At 33.2% G+C, this 20,595-nt stretch overlaps 1 protein-coding gene across 6 annotated transcripts in view; it reads right to left on the bottom strand.

The window, feature by feature from the left end:
* The window catches only part of LOC140670002 (uncharacterized), a 60,093-nt gene that overhangs the window by 3,417 nt on the left and 36,081 nt on the right, over window positions 1-20,595 (bottom strand). For all 6 annotated transcript variants that reach the window (XM_072900323.1, XM_072900319.1, XM_072900318.1 and 3 more), the window contains 2 exons: window positions 13,388-13,503; window positions 1,536-1,626 (listed from right to left, as the gene is read on the bottom strand). In XM_072900323.1, coding sequence (XP_072756424.1) covers window positions 1,536-1,626; window positions 13,388-13,503 — 207 coding nt within the window. The remainder of the gene's footprint in view (window positions 1-1,535; window positions 1,627-13,387; window positions 13,504-20,595) is intronic.

The following is a 20,595-nucleotide window of genomic DNA, read 5'->3' as shown; positions in this document are numbered from 1 at the left end:
ATATAAACTTTTATGTACACTTTAGCGTGTCAGAGAAATTGCGCCGGAGCAATTAAGATCTCCCGGAAGACTTTTGCCCGGGGAGAAATATATACGTGAAACGTGAATCTTCTCCCTCGTATCTTCTCTAGATGCCTTATACTCTATTTTTACTCGTTTTTTAATTAAGCAGCGTTATTTGTATTCGTAAATATTCATATCGCGAATCAAAACTTGATTCTTGATCAAATGAAAGGTATCACTTCCTGTAGATAGATATGTGCCGAGATGCGTACATTTCCAAGGCGTTATTCAATCAAGATGATTGTCATAATCGCGATTAATACTCGATGTCCGAGAGGAAACAGGTCGTGGTTTGCAACTAGTTGCGGTCTGGGTTACATGGCAATGTGTTCGGAGAATATCCATAATAGCATTATAAATGCATAAACTCTATAAGCAAATCCATGTATTAATTAATAGAAATATATAAATTTGTATATAATAATGTATTCCAAAGGATAAAACTTTTAATACGCTGTCTAATACACGTAAAATTTGTGGAAATCGAATTATCAATAGTTAATTGGAAATATGTCTTCGAGATGATCCATGTAATTCTACAGCAATATCCGTACAATAATCGATATTGTGATGCGACAGGACGTTTACGATGACACGAGTGATTTCGTTGAGTTCGTTGCTTGCTTTATTTGTGCAAACACTTGAATGGCACGAGCGCGAGAGAAAAGCTGACGTTTTCACGGTAAAATAATCGTGAGGCGCGATAAAGACGCGGTCTTTAGGATTTGCGATAGGCATGTGTCAACAAGCGAAATTAGGAAATTCAAGTTTTGTGACTCGTGAAATAACAAGGACAAGTGTGCAAATAATATTCCAGAGCAAAGATAATAACTGAAGAGCAAATTGGAGAAATGCTACATTCTCTCGTCGAAATTCTGTTAAATATTGCGCAAGAATCGATATATAGAGCGCGGTTTTATTTGATCAGACAAAATTGCAATCCGATTTATTTTCAATAAAGTTAGATTGAAATGGACCATCAATTTTAATCTCTTTTAAAATAGCTGCTTATTTAAATTTATTTTGAAATAAAGTGTAATTTAGAAATCATTGAAATTTAATTGCCCCTGTAAAATTGCGATTTTGCACATTTTTTTGTTTATAAAATTATATATAATCATGGTCAACAATTATTTCTATAATATTGATATTAAGATTAATGTCAATAATAAATAAAACTTTTAGTAAAATTAAATATTAAATAGAAATTTATTCCAATAGTAAAATTAAATATTAAATAGAAATTTATTCCAATAACATTTTCCTAATTCTACCATGAAATATACTTTTCGAGAATCAATCGGTTTTAGGCGTGCCAATTTAGACGGAAGGTCTACTTTGGCTTTTATTGCTAAAGTTTCTCTTATCAAAAGTATTTTAGACGGAGAACATTCACGCAAGTTATATCCATGTAATCGCATCACGTTCATCGTAATAGACTATCAGTGAATACATTAATACTTAATACTTACTTTCCTCCTCCGAAAGATCTTCTCCCAAACATTGCAATACCGCTCTAAGGTCCGACGCAGTAATATATCCACGATTATGTTTGTCAAACACCTGTGTGACAAATAAACTCAATCAATTCAATCTGCAACGATGCAAACTATTGCTAATTTATTTTTCAACTCTTTTACAGAACGTTATGGTAATATAAAATATTTCAAACAACAAATAAAAATTTAATTGCGTCGTTTATTTCAGTAACTTTTATTAATTTCGATTTGTTTGAAATGTTGAAATAATCGCGGATAAAATGCGTGAGAGAAATCGATATTTTTTCACACCAAGTTTGTTATTACATCTCTCTCCGTCGCTGAATTTGTGATCCCGCAATCATACAACGGCTTCGGAGAGAAAAAAAAAAAAAAATACGGGAAATATTTTTTCCTTCGCAAAAAATAAGCCTTCTTTCGAAACTCAGTTTAATGGTGTTTATAAAGACATTTCGCTTGTTCGTTTTTATTTCTACTTATTGTTAAGCAGGAACATTCTGACGAACTGTCGACTTTTCTATAATTGGGAAGGAAGATCGAGACGGACGAATACGGAGGGACTGCAGACGAGGTATCAATCATTCTTCCCTATTATTTATTGTACACACGACAGTCTATTCTAGTGGCACAATTTGTACGAAATCGAAGCAGACGTGAATCGAATCGCCCAGACCTTTCTCGAAATAGAATTGGGATTGATGTTGCATCAGAGAATTGCTCTCTTTGGAACGTTCGCGTCTGATACACGAAAACGCTTATGCTACTACATTTCACAGCAATGTCAATGATAGATTTATTGAAGCAACGATAGGAGCATTGTCGAAATTCGTCAAATTTGCGCAAGTATTGTTCGCCAAATTCTTTACTACCGTTCTTCGCTTCTGCGAAATCTGTGAGATCATTGGAGGATTACTACAAGGGGCATTTTAGCATTTAACGTACAAGACAATGCAGAAACACTTGCTATTGGAAGTAATATACTGTGTTGTGCGCGATATATTATACTAACTCGTACGAGCATCGTCAGCTTGTTTCATACGACTTGTCTAAGTTACATTAATGAGAAGTTAATGCAAGTACAGAGTAACAGCTTAGAATGCGTCGTCGAACTACGTTTGCAATCTCCTTCTTGTTCGTTCGATATCTAGTACTACTATAGTATCCCTTTGTTCCTTTGTAGATGTAAAGAGGCTTACCCTAAACATCATGCTCGTGAACTATACTGCTTCCTGCGTATAATTTAGGTAGACAAGTTTCGCAATGGCTATACATATCTCGCAAAGTAGGCTCTCACTTAGAATTTTATTTGTTCACTCTGATAGTCAGATTTGAAAGACAAAGATACATATGCGAAAAGAAGATAAGAAGGATTGAAAAATAAATCGAAGTAGGTAGTATAAAATCAAGTAGATAACATACGAAGATCATATGTCATCTTAATGCAAGGATTATAGATATATATATAAAGAATAAAGAAATAATTTATTTTATTTTAAAAATAAAAATATGTAACATAAATTATATTAGAAAAGTTATAAAATATCAAAAACATTTATTTAAAAAAAGGCATTTTTAATTAATATATTATAATTTTTATTTTAATAATCATTAAATTGCATTTCTTTAAAGATTATTTTTGACGTTTTATATTTCATATTTTGATAACACCGTTGTTGCAGGAGACAGGTTTGATGATATAGATATGGATATGTGAGGCTTTTATAGAAGCCTAAAAAAACAGGGAACTCTAATCAATATTTTGATCTGAAAAGTTGATTTTCTTAAAAAACAAGCTTTCTTGGATAAAAAATATTATTCTACAATTTCGATTTATTTTTTTAGGACAACTATAATCTCACATCACGATTGCTTCGTGAACCATTTTTCTACATATCTTATATCAAATATGGAATTTATACAAAACCTGTAAAAAAATATATATACATATAAAAATTTATAATATATAAAAGTATAAAAATGTATCTTTATATTATTTCATATACATATAACTTGTGAATTTTATAAAGCACATGTACATATCTCATACAGGAAAATCGGTACAATAACTAAAGAATCATTTTATTTTGTATGAACGTAACTATATCATATCTTTATGCTTATACATATAGCGCGATAACGCGAGCTAAAATGATGAAGAATATTTTCCAGTGCGGCACAAAGTTAACAAGACAGATAGGCAGATATTTGTCACTTTCCTCGGTGGAAATTATAGAAGTGCTTCCGTTTATGACGAATGTTAGAAGAAAAAGTGCCACCTTGACGAAAGAAATGGAATATAAATTGGTTGGAAAAAAGTCACTGAATTGGAATAACATAAGTGATGTCTTACTGCTGTTTTCGTAAAAATTTCGGAGGATTATATTGATTACACATATCCCTACTGCATCACTGTCACCTGAGAATAATTGCAATGGGACACTTACAGCGATTAGTAAATCAATTAGTCCAGTAACTACTCGATTGTTCCGACTAATTGATGTTAAGGTTTGTTTACGCCGTACCATTCTCTTAGAACTGTGCATTGATAGTCTTGAAAATTTATCAATTTTATTATCATAAACTAATTAATTAGAGTTATAATTTATAACTCAATTAATTATCTATTTTATCATTGATTGTAAAGCTTGATTTATTTTATTAAAAACTTTAATTTAAACATTTATTTTCCCGTATGTTTAGCGGCAAAAATCAATATTTTTATTTACGCTAAGAAAATAACGCAAGTTTGATAATAGAATGATGCATATCATATACTCTTTTGAATTTTTCGTACAAAACATTTGTATAGATTTACGGCACTGATTTCCATATCTCGATGTTAGAGACGTACTCTTAGCTTTTTCTCTTGTCGGTCCGTTTTATATATATACATCGAAGGATTATGCGAAAATAAATCATTCCCTTTATCTTAATAACACTGCTTGTAAGATAAGAGTCAAAGAAGAATTATTACACGATTAACCGTTCATTAATATGCTAATGCAAACTGTGGAATTTCTTAAATTTTTTTCGGAAGTGCAATAAAAAATTGCTCCTGCAGCATCTTGTCAACGTCAGCAATATTTCTCGAAATCTACATTTTATTTTTATATCTCGTTTTGGTTTCGCAAGTTATCCGTATACGTCAAGTTTTAAATCTTTCGCTGGAATACGTTAGCACTTGCGTTCCTGTTATAATTCATGATACATATTGTAATGCTTGAATTATGATACTTTCGAAACTTTCGAACGAGATTATAGATAGCTCCGTAGCATTTGTATCACGAGTGTGAAAATTCTGGAATAGATGTATATATGCTTGTTCTTTTTCAATATCATATAATACAAAAGGAACTTGTGTGTTATATATAATCGCTACGTTTACTGCCGATATTTTCGCGGTTTGACAGACGAACTCTCGCGAAAATAGCTACAACACGCGCGAATCTTCAATGACTCTTTGCAATTGGATATTGCCTACAGCGGATACACTCGATTGCTATTGTTTGTTTTTGCACGCTTGCATTTATTCGTGACTATATGTTTGTTTTTCTCGCAGTCATGTCACGGTGTAGTCGCTGTTAGTACACTGTGTTTGGCGTTTTCTGTTTGCCCGAAGGGAATTGTTGCGAATTTTTGAGCCAATTCGTGCCACGCATACTTTCTTTTTTTATCTCCTATTCTCGAGACTCCTTTGTGTTAAGAGAACGGTTTTATCTTTTTATTCACAATTTGGAAGGCTTTTTTCTCACACGATTAATTCGATAACTACAACTGATGTATTTCCGGATAAATGGTTTTCTTGTGAAAATCATGGTTTTGATATAAGATAAATCTCTTTGATATTGCAAACACACAACACTGTTTGGATATTAGATTTCGTGAGATCTCGACTTCAGCATTATTCCACAATCTCATGTCTCTCTCACTTTATCTCTCTTTCTTTCTCACATAAGAGAACTTCTCTTTTCCCTTCTCACGTCATAAATCTTACTATCTATCTATCCGCGAAACCCTTCGGCAGGTTGCGGTTGAATCGCCCACCCCCTTTTTACGTTCGAGTTGCTCTTCCATTCTGACCGCTTGTTTTCCGCCCTTTATATTTTTCCCGTAGTTTCTCCCCTTCATTTTCGTCCTCTCCTTCCCGCTTCACATCTTTTATCCTAGATGTGATACAATCTGGCGGCGTCACGGTGATAGTCGAATCGCGGAGATTAAAATATCGACTTTGTAACTACAATACGTCGCGTTTGACCCCAATGTCCCGATCGTTAAACACTTTAGCGAGATATGCAGTTTAAAGAATCGAAAGAGTTACACGGAATCGCGATTCGTTTTTAGCAAATTCTACATAAACATAGAAATACAGAGTAATTTACAAATAACGAGATTTCAGAAAGTTTCGCAAATTGTCGTAAATTGTGGCAATATTTTCAAAAATCTTGAAGATGAGATAATTTAAATATAAATTCGCAATATATCACTAATAACTCTCTTAATCAAATTTGCTCAGTAAAATACTCGAAAATTATATAGGAAAATATTTTTATAAAATGTTTATACATATATGCAACAACTCAATAAAAATTGATGAAACTTCAATTGTATATTTTTGTATAAAATAGTGTAAAATAAGCTAAAAAAAAGCAAGGTTCTCTCATCCTATATCTATTGTAAAATTGCGAAATATCGCAGTCCTGCTATCAAACTGTCTATTTCACTAGAACAAATTTAAATTTGGATGCGTTATTAATGTAAACCCAATAATGTGTTATGTATGAGCTTAGGCTCTTTAGAGAAAAACCTGAGCAAACGATTTACATAATTCGCATAGATGAGAGAAAAGAACACACGACGGCAATATTTGAATGCGTGTTAAAACAGTATGGAGGAACTCACAGCAATCAGAAGACAACTTTGAATAAGAAGTCCCGACGGGGAAAAAATTTAATAAAAAAATTCTACATAATAGCTTTAGAAATGACAGATAACAAACGAAACTAACGGCAACGTGGAAATTTAATGAAGGGCAATTAGATCGTCTGAAAATAAATTCGATAAGACGACTCGCGCAAATTTACGCTAATGAGAATCATAAATCGTATCGTACGAGGAGTCATTTTTATTTATATTTATATTTATACTTTTATTTTGTTATACAAAAACTCTCAGCTCATATTTTTTACGTGTCTGGAGAAAATGTTAATTTTTTAAATCTTATCCTAAAATGATATAGCTAATGAATATTTACACGATTCAAAGTTTGAGTTAATCATATATTTCATATATACTTTTTACGAAATTTTCATTAAAATAAATAAATAAATAAATATTTTTAAATGCACCATTCGTTAGAAAGAAAAAACATGAATACAAGAGGGCGATTTGCATATCTTCGAGGGAATAAGATCGAAAAATAACAATGATTCGGCGAGAATTCGCCGGGTAAGCAGACACGTGACAGAGAAGTAGCTCGAAGAACGTCGATAGACGATACGAAAGAAGAATAGTTGGGCAAGGAGAGAAGCTTCGACAAAAGTCTTCCGCGAAGCAGACGTCATTAGAATGTATTGTGGCGTAACAGTTTGACATACTTGTTTCTACCACCCAGCGGCTATCCAGTTCGTCTGGATGGGAATTTCTTTTTTCCTTTTCTCTCTCACCTTTTTATCACTTCTGCTATCATCGATTACAATTATAAATGTGCCTTTCGAAGCTCGAGATAGAGTTTATTAACCGATACTAATCAAACACGAAGCCATGTTATTTTAGTTTTATTAGTCTTCAATTTTAATTGTACAAGAAAAATTGTTAAAAAAAATACTAAAGAAAAAATTGCCAGTTTGAGGACTAAAACATTTGAATAAAAAGAATAACGATTTATTTTATTATAAAAATCGATTAAAAAATTCGCCAATTATTTTAGCAAACATTGCTTTAGCTATAGAAATATTTCAATCTTTTACTTTTAAATTTCCTTAGTAATACAGATTAATTAAATTAATTAAATTAATAATGAATTAAATATAATAGATAAATTAAATTATTATAAAAGTAAATATCATATGCAAATGTGTGCAGAGTAAAAGCAAAGAGGAAAATAAATCCTGAATAAATTATTTAGACCAGCAAAATAGCAAATATCAATTCTCTTTATCGAAAAGATATTAAAATATTATTATTTAAAAATATATTAAGTAATAAATAAATATACGAGTAAATAAAAGTGCAAATTTTTTCATCGTTAAAATTCTGGGAAGATGCGTACTTCATAGCATTCTAATACAAAACCGAATGTTCGTTAGAATTTAATTAACATTCAGCTTCGATTCACTCATGAGCAAAACATCAAAGAAAGTTTTAAATGAATTTGATTTTGTGTTTTCGTTTCGTTCGTTCGTTGCTCGCTCGTTTACAAGTGTATACCAGCATATATACACATTTTTTAAAGGCCAGTACGATTCTATATAGAAGAAGGCACGAGAATGAAAGAAGTTCAGACAACCGTAACAAAACTGGTTTTAATTACAGAAATGTTTGAATCTCTTATTTTTAAATTTCCTTTAATAAAGAGATAAATTAAATTAATAATTAATAAATTAAATTAATTAAATTAATAATAGGTGAATAATTAATAAGTAAATTTAACAAATTAATAATAAGTTCAATTGCATAAAATATTATTTTAATTATTAATAAATGTAATAGCACAAAACAAAATTACAATTATAAAATAATCATTACTCTGATGCAATAAAATGTCAAGATTATATTTCTTTTCATTATTGAGCACTTTCGTATTTTTAAGAATATATTTCTTTATGTTTTATTTACTTTATGTGTGTCATTAATTTAATATGACTAAAGTAAAACAAAGTGTGGTTAAAAAAGAATAAATTTACGCTTCCATAAACGGATACATATTTAAATAATATATAACAATCTTTCGAGAATCATCCACATGGGATGAAACATCCGAGATAAATATAAAAATTCTTTTGCGTAAAAGAATTAAGCCTCGAACAAAGGTGAAAAATGTCAGGAGAAAAAGAAAAAAAGAAAGAAAAAGAAAGAAGAAAGAGGATATTCAGCACGAGATCGAGATCTAGTCTTTGTCGACACAGCGAAAACGAGGGCGAATCTCGACCGACTGGGACGGAACACGTTTTCGGTCGTGGGTCTCAGTTCACAAGAATGTTGGTCTCAGGACAGTAAGAAACGGAAAAATGTGTGACCAGATTGCGAATAAGCGATGAATAGAGCATGAATGCCGGGACGAGAATTTGTTGGACAAAACGTTGTTCTTCAAATGCGACATATATCTTTCGGGGAAGAATGGTTCGAAAAGAAGATGTTGCCGAAAACGAGACGAACGTGGCGTATGTTTAAAGCCAGACTGTATACAGTTAATGGAGAGCCTTAACGTTCTTTTACACGAAACCTGCAGTATTTTTAGCGTAGCTTTTACCAAACTGCTGGAGCTCGAAGATATATTTTGCGAAGGAAAGCTCATAGCACTACTCGAAATAAAGTGCGCGTTAAAAGGAGGCGATCCGAGAGGGAAATTGGTGCTGTTCGTTTTTACTTTACCTTTTTACTCTACATATTAGATTACCGTAGTTGCCTAACGTCGTTCCTGTTTGACGAAAAGAACCGCGGTCTGTCCGTTTTATTATCATTTTCTCTCTTTGTCACGAGAGCGGAGATATTTTCAAGGCAAATATGCTGATAGAGAAGGAATTAATTGAAAGTAGATTAAATAAGTCGTTTCGAGATCGTCATTCATGTTTACTTACCAAAGTTGTCCATGCGGTTTGACCGCGAACTTTTTCATTTTCTTCGTCACGAGTCAACTCGAAGAACTAATTTATAGCAGAGAATATTTAGTCAGAATGTGATCTTACAATTAGATACAGCAGTCGATTAACTGAAGAGAAGTAAATATTGTGCAACGGGCATACATTGTTAAGACATCGAGTTCCGTATTTCGACCGGTTTTAAGCTTCATTTTGGTTCTACCGTTTAGATTCTGTGTTCAGCCATCCGGATAGGTTTACAATCTTTCGGTATACTTCCGGGAAGTACATAGAAGCTACACGATGCAACTGGGTTGCTGGAAGGTCCTTTCATGAGAGGTCCTTTCATTGTCAGTCAAAAGATAAACCTGAGCTAAGGCACTCGTGAAGACGCCAGTATTAAGCAATGCAACGCGCAAAACTCGAGAAATTCCGACCATCTGGTTTTAGATGCGTAAATTATTGCGTATTTGACATTTCGCTCAAATATAATAAAAGAAGCATAAATAATTCTAATCTGATATCTCGGTGTGTATATTTACTTTGTATAACGTAATATCCTTTTATTAACAGATTATATCACATTCTTTACAATAATATACCATTGTATCAATTCGCAAAACACATAAACAGATGTGATTACTGTAAATTTAATCAGAATCCGATTTCAATTAAATATCATTCGTGAAAATAAAATCTCTTAACTTCTCTTTAGTTGTAGTTGTAAATCGAATTGCATTGGTTATTTGAGCACCTTGACGAGAAACTCATTTATTTTCAAAAGCGATATCGCGTTTAAATGCGGTCTTTAATCGAGATAAAACTTAGACAAGATTCGACGGTTTCCAAAAAGCTACGTAATCTCGTTGGTTTGATCTACCTCGTGATTGCATCACGTGCGAAATGCGAGAGACAAAAGTTTTCTTCCGTTACTTCTTTTCGTCTTTCTTTTTCTTTGCGAAGAAACTTACAAATATTTATAAAAGAGAATTCTACCCGTGAGAAAGAGCAAAAGTACATAACGATCAAGGAAGAATCTAAAGTAAATCCCGCGAATCGCTTACCCCTCTGTTCCGACGTGACTTTGCCAAGTGTATAGAATGCTCATTTGCCTACGCGACAGGAAGTTGAATGAGTAATAATCGAGATCAGCTGCTCGTTTCCACTTGGCGCCTCAATCTTAATAAGCTTTCTGAGATTTAGCGACTTTAATGGAATTATTATAATCACTTCTGCTCGAGCAGGCGAATTAATCAGAAATGCTTTATCTTCATAACTTTCGCTGTCATTTCAAGTCACAATGATCCTGTCGAAAACGTCGTGAAATTCGTTCACGCATTTTGAAACTGTAAGATCTGGTCGATTGAAAAATCCGTCAAAAACGTCTTAAAATATATCGGTATAAATTGAAACATAAAATCCCGGATGTGCTCGACTGATAAAAAGAAAAAAAAAATTCCCTTCGCAAAGTGAATTTGCGGTCATATATTACATCTTGCGCGTGTTTATACGATTTACGAGACTTGTACGACTTTTCTCGGAGTTTCTCGATTCGGTTAAAATGTCGAAACACGTTTGTCTTTGGCGAGAAGGTGAGGTCAGCGCGAATTAGATTCGGTATTCCGTAAAATCAAACGTCGTACGTTCTTCGCGAGCGAATAGGACCTGGCGGTGACTACAGGCAACCGATCTGGTCAGGTAGCCCGAACAAATACCAATGGTACTTGTAAAGCGATCGTACACCGATCGAGTTCACTTCTGGTGAAGTCGGCACTCCATGTTTTCCTTCGTTCCGTTGTAACTTGCACCTCACCATCTTTTCGAGACAAGGAATTCGTTCGCGTATATATCTTTACGAACCTATCTCTTTACCAACTTTTCCTCCTTAGATTGATCTTCTTCATTGGAAAACTTTTACAGATTTTCGATAAATTCCATCCGTGTCTTTAGATATACTTTAAGTATTTATTTTTCTCGTAGATGGGAGGCTCTATATTTTTGTATTTTTTTTTTGTGGATGTATTTGTGCGTTAAACTATCCATTCTCGTTAAAAAAATCGCGAAAGCTTATGCGCAAAGCGCGAGACTTTTGATCAATCAATTTTAATCGTAACAGAAAACTTTATACGATTAAATCACAGAATGCATTTTTTTTGCAACAAGCTTAAAAAGCCGTGCTACATTAAACAGAGTATTTGTGCTGATCCTGATTTATTTATAATTTAATGTAAAGCGAAAGGTACATGTACAGCGGGCAGATGCATTATTCATAGAAGAATATCTTCGTTGATAACAAGTAGTAAAACGTAAAGCTTTATGATCCTTTCATCTTTCAGCATTTTGCGCCCATAAAGTCAGCATGTAATAAGATTAAATATTTTTATATCGATGTTATCGAGATTCGAGATAAAGGATAGATCCTAAATCTATCACCTAATTCTAAAAAATTTTTTAAAAATATTTTGTGTAATTTTTCTGCTAAAGATCAAGTCTGATTATATTTTTTATTTTATTATATTAATTTGTCTTATCAATTCTGGTCTGCGCCATAAAACATATATATACAAAGGAGAAATTTGAGAAATAAAAAAAAAATTTTTAATCTTCTGCCTTCTTCCAATAACGAACAAAATAATGCCAGTTTACGTGCAATTTTGCTCTAAGTGGCGTAAATATTGTATGCAATTTCTATTCGAAGTATTCATCAAGTCTTTTATTCGTGATATATATATATATATATATATATGTATATGTACACGTAATTCCATCATGTTGCTTCTATGGGATTTGCATTTCACCCGCACAGATACCGTGTAAAGATTTTCTTTATTTCGTGCCTCGCATTTTCCCACGTGTGTCAGTTTAAATAACCGCATTATACATACGTAACTGCGAGTATATTATGGGGTCGATGTTGTCAAACGTTTTATACATTTTTTACATTCGTAGTAAACGTGTCGGAAATTTTGATGAGGGGTAAGCAAGGCAGGATTGGAATTTATTTTATTACAGAAAGATCGAGAATTGCACTCTCTGGGAACCCTATCAAGCTCAGAGTTTCAAGTTTTCTGATCCCTTTTTCATGATTCTTTTGGGAATCAAATTTTTCATATAAAACCCCGATAGATATAATTTATTTGCTCGTTTATTTATTTAATACCTATTTATTATTCCCTAAGTGGAATAAAACCTTTCAAGCGGCTCTAAAAAATGTATACAATTCACATCTAAAGGAATAAGATCGTATCATTGCAATGAATAAAATAAAATCAATGTCAACAAGGAAAAATCAGAAGCTGTTGAAGAAATTGTAATAATTAAATGGTTCGAAATAATGGAAGTATAATTACAAAACAATATTAAATATTCAAGATTTATGGAGTTTAAATATACGCAAAGCCTGTCGTACAAATGATCATAATTAATCTAAAAAAAATTAACTGAATACCGCGATTCTGTTCTTTCAATTAAAAATAATAAATTTTATGAACTTTCAGAAAATAAAAATAAAAATTCTGATACACTTGATGATAAGGACTGATCAAACGTTTCACCATTTAACCATAAAACATCCGCGCAGCGAAAAACTTGTTAATATGATGCATAAAGTATACATAGAACACTCAAGTATTCACATTGCATGTCGCTTGGCCATTACAAACTTTTGCATTCCATGAACAATGTCCTAAGGAGCCACTAGAGCATAATTTGCAAAGTAGCTATCGTCTTATCTCAGTCTCCTGCGAAAGAGCAGGCTCTATCATCTTGTGAAAAGATGTTGAAAGCAAATCCTCTCATTTGGCTCGTGTAAAGAAGTTGTCCGAAAACGATCCCAGTAATCCGATCGAAAATTGCCTAGTCTGCGAGAAAATACTACATAGTCGACATTAGCGTGCTTAACCTACGTAAGGTTGCGGTTAAATTTATCTAACAATTGCGTGGATCAATCCAGGATGTAAAAGCGCCTGACCACGCGATCCGGGAATTCAAATGAAACGAACGACGTAGAATTGTGCTTATTATACTTACTCGAAAGGCGTCTCGCAATTCTTGCTCCTCCTGATCCTGATCCGAGGGAGCAGCCGTATTTGCACCAATGTTACTCACGATCTCGACGAATTCTTCGAAGCTGACATTTCCGTCACCTGAAGATTATCATGATAAAGCTACATCAAAATCATTAAATATGATGAAAATTAATGTTTTATTACATGCATAATTCATACTCTTTTTATGTTTAATCATTTATAGCTAAAGCAATAAAAAAAGTATAATAAATATAATTTATATAAATATAAAAAATAAACAGTTAAATCTCTTAAAGTGATCTAAAGTAAATTGAATTACGATGATGATTTTTCCAAAGATAATGAAATTAAAAAATGGATATGGTAGATTTGAAAGTGTCAGAAATAATAAATTTATGAAAGAAATTTAATATATTTTAATAATTATTTTTTCTAATCTATATAGATTCTTCGAGATTATAATGATAATAATAAATTTCAATCTATTTGATTAAATGAAAATTTAATTGTACATGTAAAATATAGAAAGTCCTGATTGCACAGAAGGAGAAAACTTTCTTCGTCATTTAAATGCAAGACCAACATTTTCGAGTTCTCAGAGACCGGGAAATCTTTTGATTAGAGAAATTAAATCATTCTTAACTCGGTTTATCGTGAAACTTCTTTCAGTTTTTCATCGGTGAAGAAACTGATCCAATAGAAAATATAGCTGCATATTTGTTGTTTTCTCTTGCGCTAATTCCGCTGGTGTTAAATGTAGCCATCCTATCGGGATAGGCTACACATTTATCGGGCAATCCATGTCGATTTAAACGCGAGAGAGTTTCTTGGCGTATTCCAGTAAAATAGCGACGTAAATACCTTCCATTCTTGCAACTACTTTTATATCGTTACGCGCGCCATAAAAAAAGAAGAACGGCAATATTCACATAAAAGCATAAGGTGAGTGCAGAAATAAACGAACTTTACATCTCGTGAATTTAGAATAATGTGAACGCAAAATTTCCTGCATGCTAAGCTACGACTTTTTCCTCCTTGCTTTTAAGAGGGCACTTTCTATAATAAAATAGATTCTTAATGCGTCGTTTCAAACGAACGCTTAATTACGGTCTCTTTTTTTTCTTTCGCACCAGACTTGTCATTAGTACAAGTTTGCCTAAAAAGAGCCATAATAATTCTGTCGGTCTAATGAATATAAAAACTTTCTTTATTGTTATTTTAAAAGTTATTTAAAATATATGTCAATGACCACAATATTAAAATAATGAGTTACGAATAAAAAAGTATATATACGAAGAAAAAAACAATATTTTTAAAAGAAAGTAGAAAATATTTATAGAAAAAAATATTTTTTGTAAAATAAAACCAAAAAGAGAATATATATATATATATATATCTGTATATATGCACTATACACTATACATTTTTTTTATTGACAAAATATTCGCCTTTTGAAGTATTTGTTTATAAATGTGATCACGATATCAATATAAATGTTGATATTAATATTCTAATATGTGTATCAAAAAAATTATATAATTTCCATTTTTCGTTTCATAAAGCGTTTTTCTTCATTTTTGCAAATTTTTTTCTCAATAAATAAATACATTCATATGTTCCTTTCATTTTATTTGAGTAGAATTTAAAAATGTTTTTCATTTTGTTATTCTAACAACGGAAAAGAGGACAAAATACAAATACACAAATTTGCAAACAAGTAATCGGGTGGAAAGCGCCAATCGTATCGATTGTGGCTGAGGAAAATCGAATTGGCGGATGACATTCGTGAATATCTAGGGAAACCAAATCACAATCGTGTGCGAATGAAACCCCCCGAGCATCACCTGCATCGAGAATACGTCGAACGATTCGATTGGCACCCGCTGATTTGCATAATTTGACCACCGCTTAAATAAACGCGCGATGTACAGTTTACAATGCATTTTGCTTCTGTCAGCCGTCCTCAAATAAGTTAATTTCTGCGCAGCTGCAGATAGATTCGCGTTCTCCGTGTCACATGATTGTGCTCACAGTGATGAAGTCACGTATTGTACTGTAATTACAAGTCCATACTGTATACAAACTAATGAAGAAAAAAATTGAAATTTAGAATTTAATTTTATTTAGATTCCAAAATTATTATGTTAAGAAATTGTAATCTAAAATTATATATATATATATTAAGAAATATGATATAATATGCATATATATATATATATATATTTATTTATTTATTTATTTATATATAAATATATTGAAATTCATCTTGTTTTTGTAATTTAATTACGCAATTTGTTCAACATCTAGTAAATATAAGTTCAGTAATCAATATTTAAGCAATTAAATACATAAATTTTAAATTAAGTGTTTATTATAAATTCACAATCAGTATCTACATCGAGATTTATAAATACTGGATTATTTTGCAACTTTCTTGCTGTTTTGAATTTCTGCTCTGTAGTTCTGTAAAGTTATCGCTACCGAGTAGGATTCTATCCTATGGTCTATGGACCATAAGTTCCTATTGGTAACTTTGATTCAAAGGAGATATACGATACAGCGTTAAATTCTACATAGTTGCAAGAACATTGAAAGGCGAGCTTTATTCTGTTATACAGTACATTTAACAGCTGTTTTCAGATTTATAAAAAAATGTAATAATACAAGTGATTAATATTCTCTCTCTGCTTTCACTTTTTATATATCTATTTATATGTACTGCACCCTCTTGATTGATAAATTTTTTACAGAAATGCAAAAACGCAGAGCTAGATATTTCCTGCCAATTTCTCTACGCGTCTGTAAATCTGTTATTTTCTGACATTTTTGTAGAAGAAGTCTCAAATCTTCCATATATCCGCAGATGATTCTGACATATGTAATTGCGCGCGTTTCGCTCTTATTTGTCTAAAATATACAATACGAAAGAAACATGCGCAAATGTATTCGTGTGCATCGGACAGCTTCTCGCGACAATTTCCGGTGCAGGTCCGACAAAACCTACGGAAACGATCCTACGCATCTCGGCACTCGGCACGTGTCTCTTAAAATCCAAGTACTCATTTACAGCGAGCGTGTGAGAGGCGTCCCGTCATATCCTCGGATTTTCAACTGCCGTCGTCGGCGTCGTAGCCTAAGCGGATTTTAGCCAGGGATAAACGTCGGTGTAAACGGGATTTAGCTGACGATAATGCCGAGGAGCGTCGCCTTGGGATTGCGCGACGCACGTACACACGTCGACTCTACAAAACCTCTCTTTCTCCTCTATCGCATGTTGCGCCTGCATGCGAATTGTACGCTTGCATGTGCATGCAACGGCACGCACGCAGCGTTCACGCGGGTACGAAACGCGCGGGGATAGTTTGCGAGTGCTTGCACGACTGGCTGACAGAGTGTAAACGCGGCTACGCGATACGTTTCTACGCGGAGAATGAGAACATAAAGTGTATTATAGTGTCGACAAAACGTAAAGCATATTACGTTCGTTCTCTTGCAAATTTGCCGGCAATAATATTTCGCGCACGAACGAAGATACGTTGAGACGCGCGAGGACAGTTTACGATGCGCGTCGAATTGCGTGAAACGTGACTATTCCGTATTTTCATTCCTTACTGCTTCCTTGTACATTGTTTTATTTATGTTATTTAAGTTGACATCTTCATTTACGTAGCGGAATAAGATGCTCAACCTTCAACGAGCATTGTAAATTTTGTCATGCTTTTGGTATCGTAGAAGCTATGCGAGATTTTTCAGAGGATAATAATCTTTAACTTTATTTTCCTTTTTTTTTTATTTTATTATTACAGCAACACTTTATGCCGCGAAAAATTCCCAAAAGTCATACCTAATGTTTCATCAACAGTACGATGTATACTTTTTCAAAAGTTGTATATATCTTATATTATTACGAACAATTATGCAGAATGTAAGTAGACGGGGACATTTAATCGCTACGAGAGATTATTCTATCCGCAGAATCTCACTCTAGAATTAATCAATAGCGATTACCATTGATCTGTGTTCTACATAATTCCCGGTCCCATTTCCAGATAACCCATAGAACAGGCAAGTGTTGGTATCAGTATAGATGACATATGTACATAGATACAGAGCAAGACTCGTGTGTAGCCCTCGAGCATTTTCTGATAGCGCGGATTCGTCGCGTGTATTATATGCCCCCCCATGTATTACATGCCCTACGTACGTACGTATGTGCGAGCATACAAATTGACTGTGTGTTACGATACCGGGCCCGGTCGGGATTCCGGATAAATTCCATAAGCGTAACTTGAGGGGGTAGGAGAGGGAGGGATCAGGAGATAGGAATCGTGCCAGCCTCTGTGCCTCTAGGCGGATCAATCGATTGTAATCCGATAAGAAGGCCGCGATGTTGGCATATTACGAATGTCACGGTCACGTGTTCAGCATAGTCGAAAACGCTGGCTTCAGTTTTTCGTATCGTACACATGACATCGTTGCGAAACACGGAAAAAAGCGTGAATTAGCTTCGTTTTCGAGAGACCGTTTTCACCTATCCGATTGCATCTATTATTTTTTTTTTCTTCCTTTTTTTCTATCTTTTTTTTTTATTTTTTCCCCTGCCAATCTATGCAGTCGTTAAAATTCTCATTAAATCCGCGCTTCGATATAGCGATCACTTTACGTAAATCGTATGGCAGCTGTCTCTTGTGTCCGTCCTAACAGAAGCACAAGTTACATAACGAGTAACATTGCGCGACGATAAATCCCAGTTTTCTTTAAAAAAAAAAATAGATAATATTTTATAGCTGCAGTTTGTTCAAGTGTGTCAGATTCAAATAATTAAATTAATAGTTTTATGATTAAATCGATAGTTATTTTTCGATAAGAATAACAAACGTTGTTACGATAACGCATTCTTTCAGGGTTTGTCGCTTGTTGTATTCCTTTCGAGACTCTTGATTTCTGGACTGTCACGCCGATTGTGGGTCATTTCGTTTCATTTGTTAAGTAACGCATACACTGGCACGAAAACCACTTGACAGGATTTAATTCTGGTGTGGACACGCGCTCGAGAACATGAATCCGCGAACTCGGCGTATGAAGCACTTGAGGTTCTCTCATCCTTTGTTCTCCCTGATTTCAAATATCATCATATGAAAAACAGCGCTAAATTGTAAAATAGCCCGATATTCCCCGGAGATATTCCCTGATTTGCATCATCAATCAGGCGAACTTCAATTGCGTCATGTTACCCTCACTCTTCTGAGACACGCAAAACGAGAAACAAAAATAGAGAAATGAAAAGAGAGAGAGAGAGAGAGAGGGGGGGAAAGAGAGAGAGAGAGAACGAAAAAAAGCGAAACAACAATATACAGGGTAATCTAGGTTGCGATACGTCGAGAGACCGATGGAAACGAAGGCGATCCGCGAAATCGAGACGGTAGGTATATTTGCGAAACGTTATTAGTTTTCGCCAATAGGAGATCCATGCGCGAATAGATCGATCGATATAGCGATATCGTTTCTCACTGTAACGATGATACATGCTCTCGGAAAATTAAAATTGCAGAAAAAGCGATAGAAAGACGAACGGACGCGGAAGTTGGATGGAATGATGGTAAATATGCTCAAACTTGATCTATATTACATGTTTTCAAAATAAAAAGAAAACGATCTTCTGGCAATAGTTATAGAAACAAAAATATGTAATTCAAAAGTACAAGTAAGTTACACAAACTCTGTTTTTCTTCGCCCGCTGTAAATTAAATATTTTAAGGATTAGATTGTAGGACGAAAAAAAATTAAGAAGCACATTGTTTAAATTATGTTTCTTTTAATTTATATTATGTATATTACTTTAATATTATTTTGATATTACTTTGATATTACTTTAATATGTATTTATACTGTATATATATTTATACAGTATAAATATTTTATATTTGACTTAAATATCTATATATTAGAATTAAAAAGATTATAACCAACTAAACGTATTTAGTTAAGTTAACGACTTTTTTTCTCAGTGTGTGTATTAAATAATAATTTAGACTTAAATTATTTCGTATAAACAAATTATGAATTTGAAAATATAATATGTTTGCTAGAACAAGAGTAAATAAAAAAGAAATGTTATAAGTTTCCGTAATGTGTGTGTGGGTGTGTGCACATAAATGCGAAATTATTTTTAGTTTAGTATAAATGCGTCGTGAGCGTGATCGAATTAATATCAAATTATGTAATGTTATTATTTTATTATAGAATTAATTATTGATGATATGCGCTGTTTAATTAATACAATTATGTCCTTTGAACACACAAGACATTATCTCTATTTACTCCGAAAGTATCAAAATGGATATTTACATTTTCTCGCAACATTAAATATTTTAATTAATACTACAATATATTTAATTCAATTTATTATTTTATTTATTCGAGAAAAATTTATTTTGCTTGCATAAATATATTGCTCGCGAGCCATTCCATTACTATGCTAGTTAGCTATTACACATATCACGGGACGATGGTGTCAACTTATTCACCATACGATATGCACCTCTAACTTTGTTACAAATTCCTGGAGCAATGTAATAGTTATGATTGCGATAACTTCGTTCGCGACTGCACTTCGCAGCGTGACGTTATTCATAGAGTTATTCTAATAGGAATGTCAGCCAGCAAAGTATAAGGTAGACTACTGGCAGATTTGATTCGATCTGAAACGATCAACGATAATTCAACTTTACGTTTGATATGTAGAATTAACGTGGTGCTCATACTTCAATTACAATCCGTTTGTACAATACATCAAGTAGTTTTATGTAGATCTATATACGTTTGCGATAGCATGAATTTACGACATCGTAGTTATAACTACGATGCAGTCTTGCGCCCATGTGTGGGTGGGTGAAACCGTAATGCGATTGGGACGACATGAATCTTTGAGAAACGGAAACTGTTTCCCGAGAGTACGTGCCGGAACTTTTTGAAACTTTCGCTTTTGCCGCAGCGGAACGACGTCAAACGGTTCCGTTTATCACGACTGCTAGAGAGGGAAAAGACGCAGAGTAAAAGAATCTCGTAAAATCATGAAAATTCATTCATAGAAAATATAACGGCCAATTGTATATATCGTTTGACTTATGTACTTAAGTATCACGGCAACTGTATCATTTTATGAATGAATAGCGATCTTATAATAATTTCAATTTTGAGATGTATTGA

Source organism: Anoplolepis gracilipes, chromosome 10 (genome assembly GCF_047496725.1).
Source record: "Anoplolepis gracilipes chromosome 10, ASM4749672v1, whole genome shotgun sequence".
Lineage (NCBI taxonomy): Eukaryota > Metazoa > Arthropoda > Insecta > Hymenoptera > Formicidae > Anoplolepis > Anoplolepis gracilipes.
Note: the sequence above shows the minus strand (reverse complement) of the source record. Positions and strands in the feature narration are given on the sequence as shown.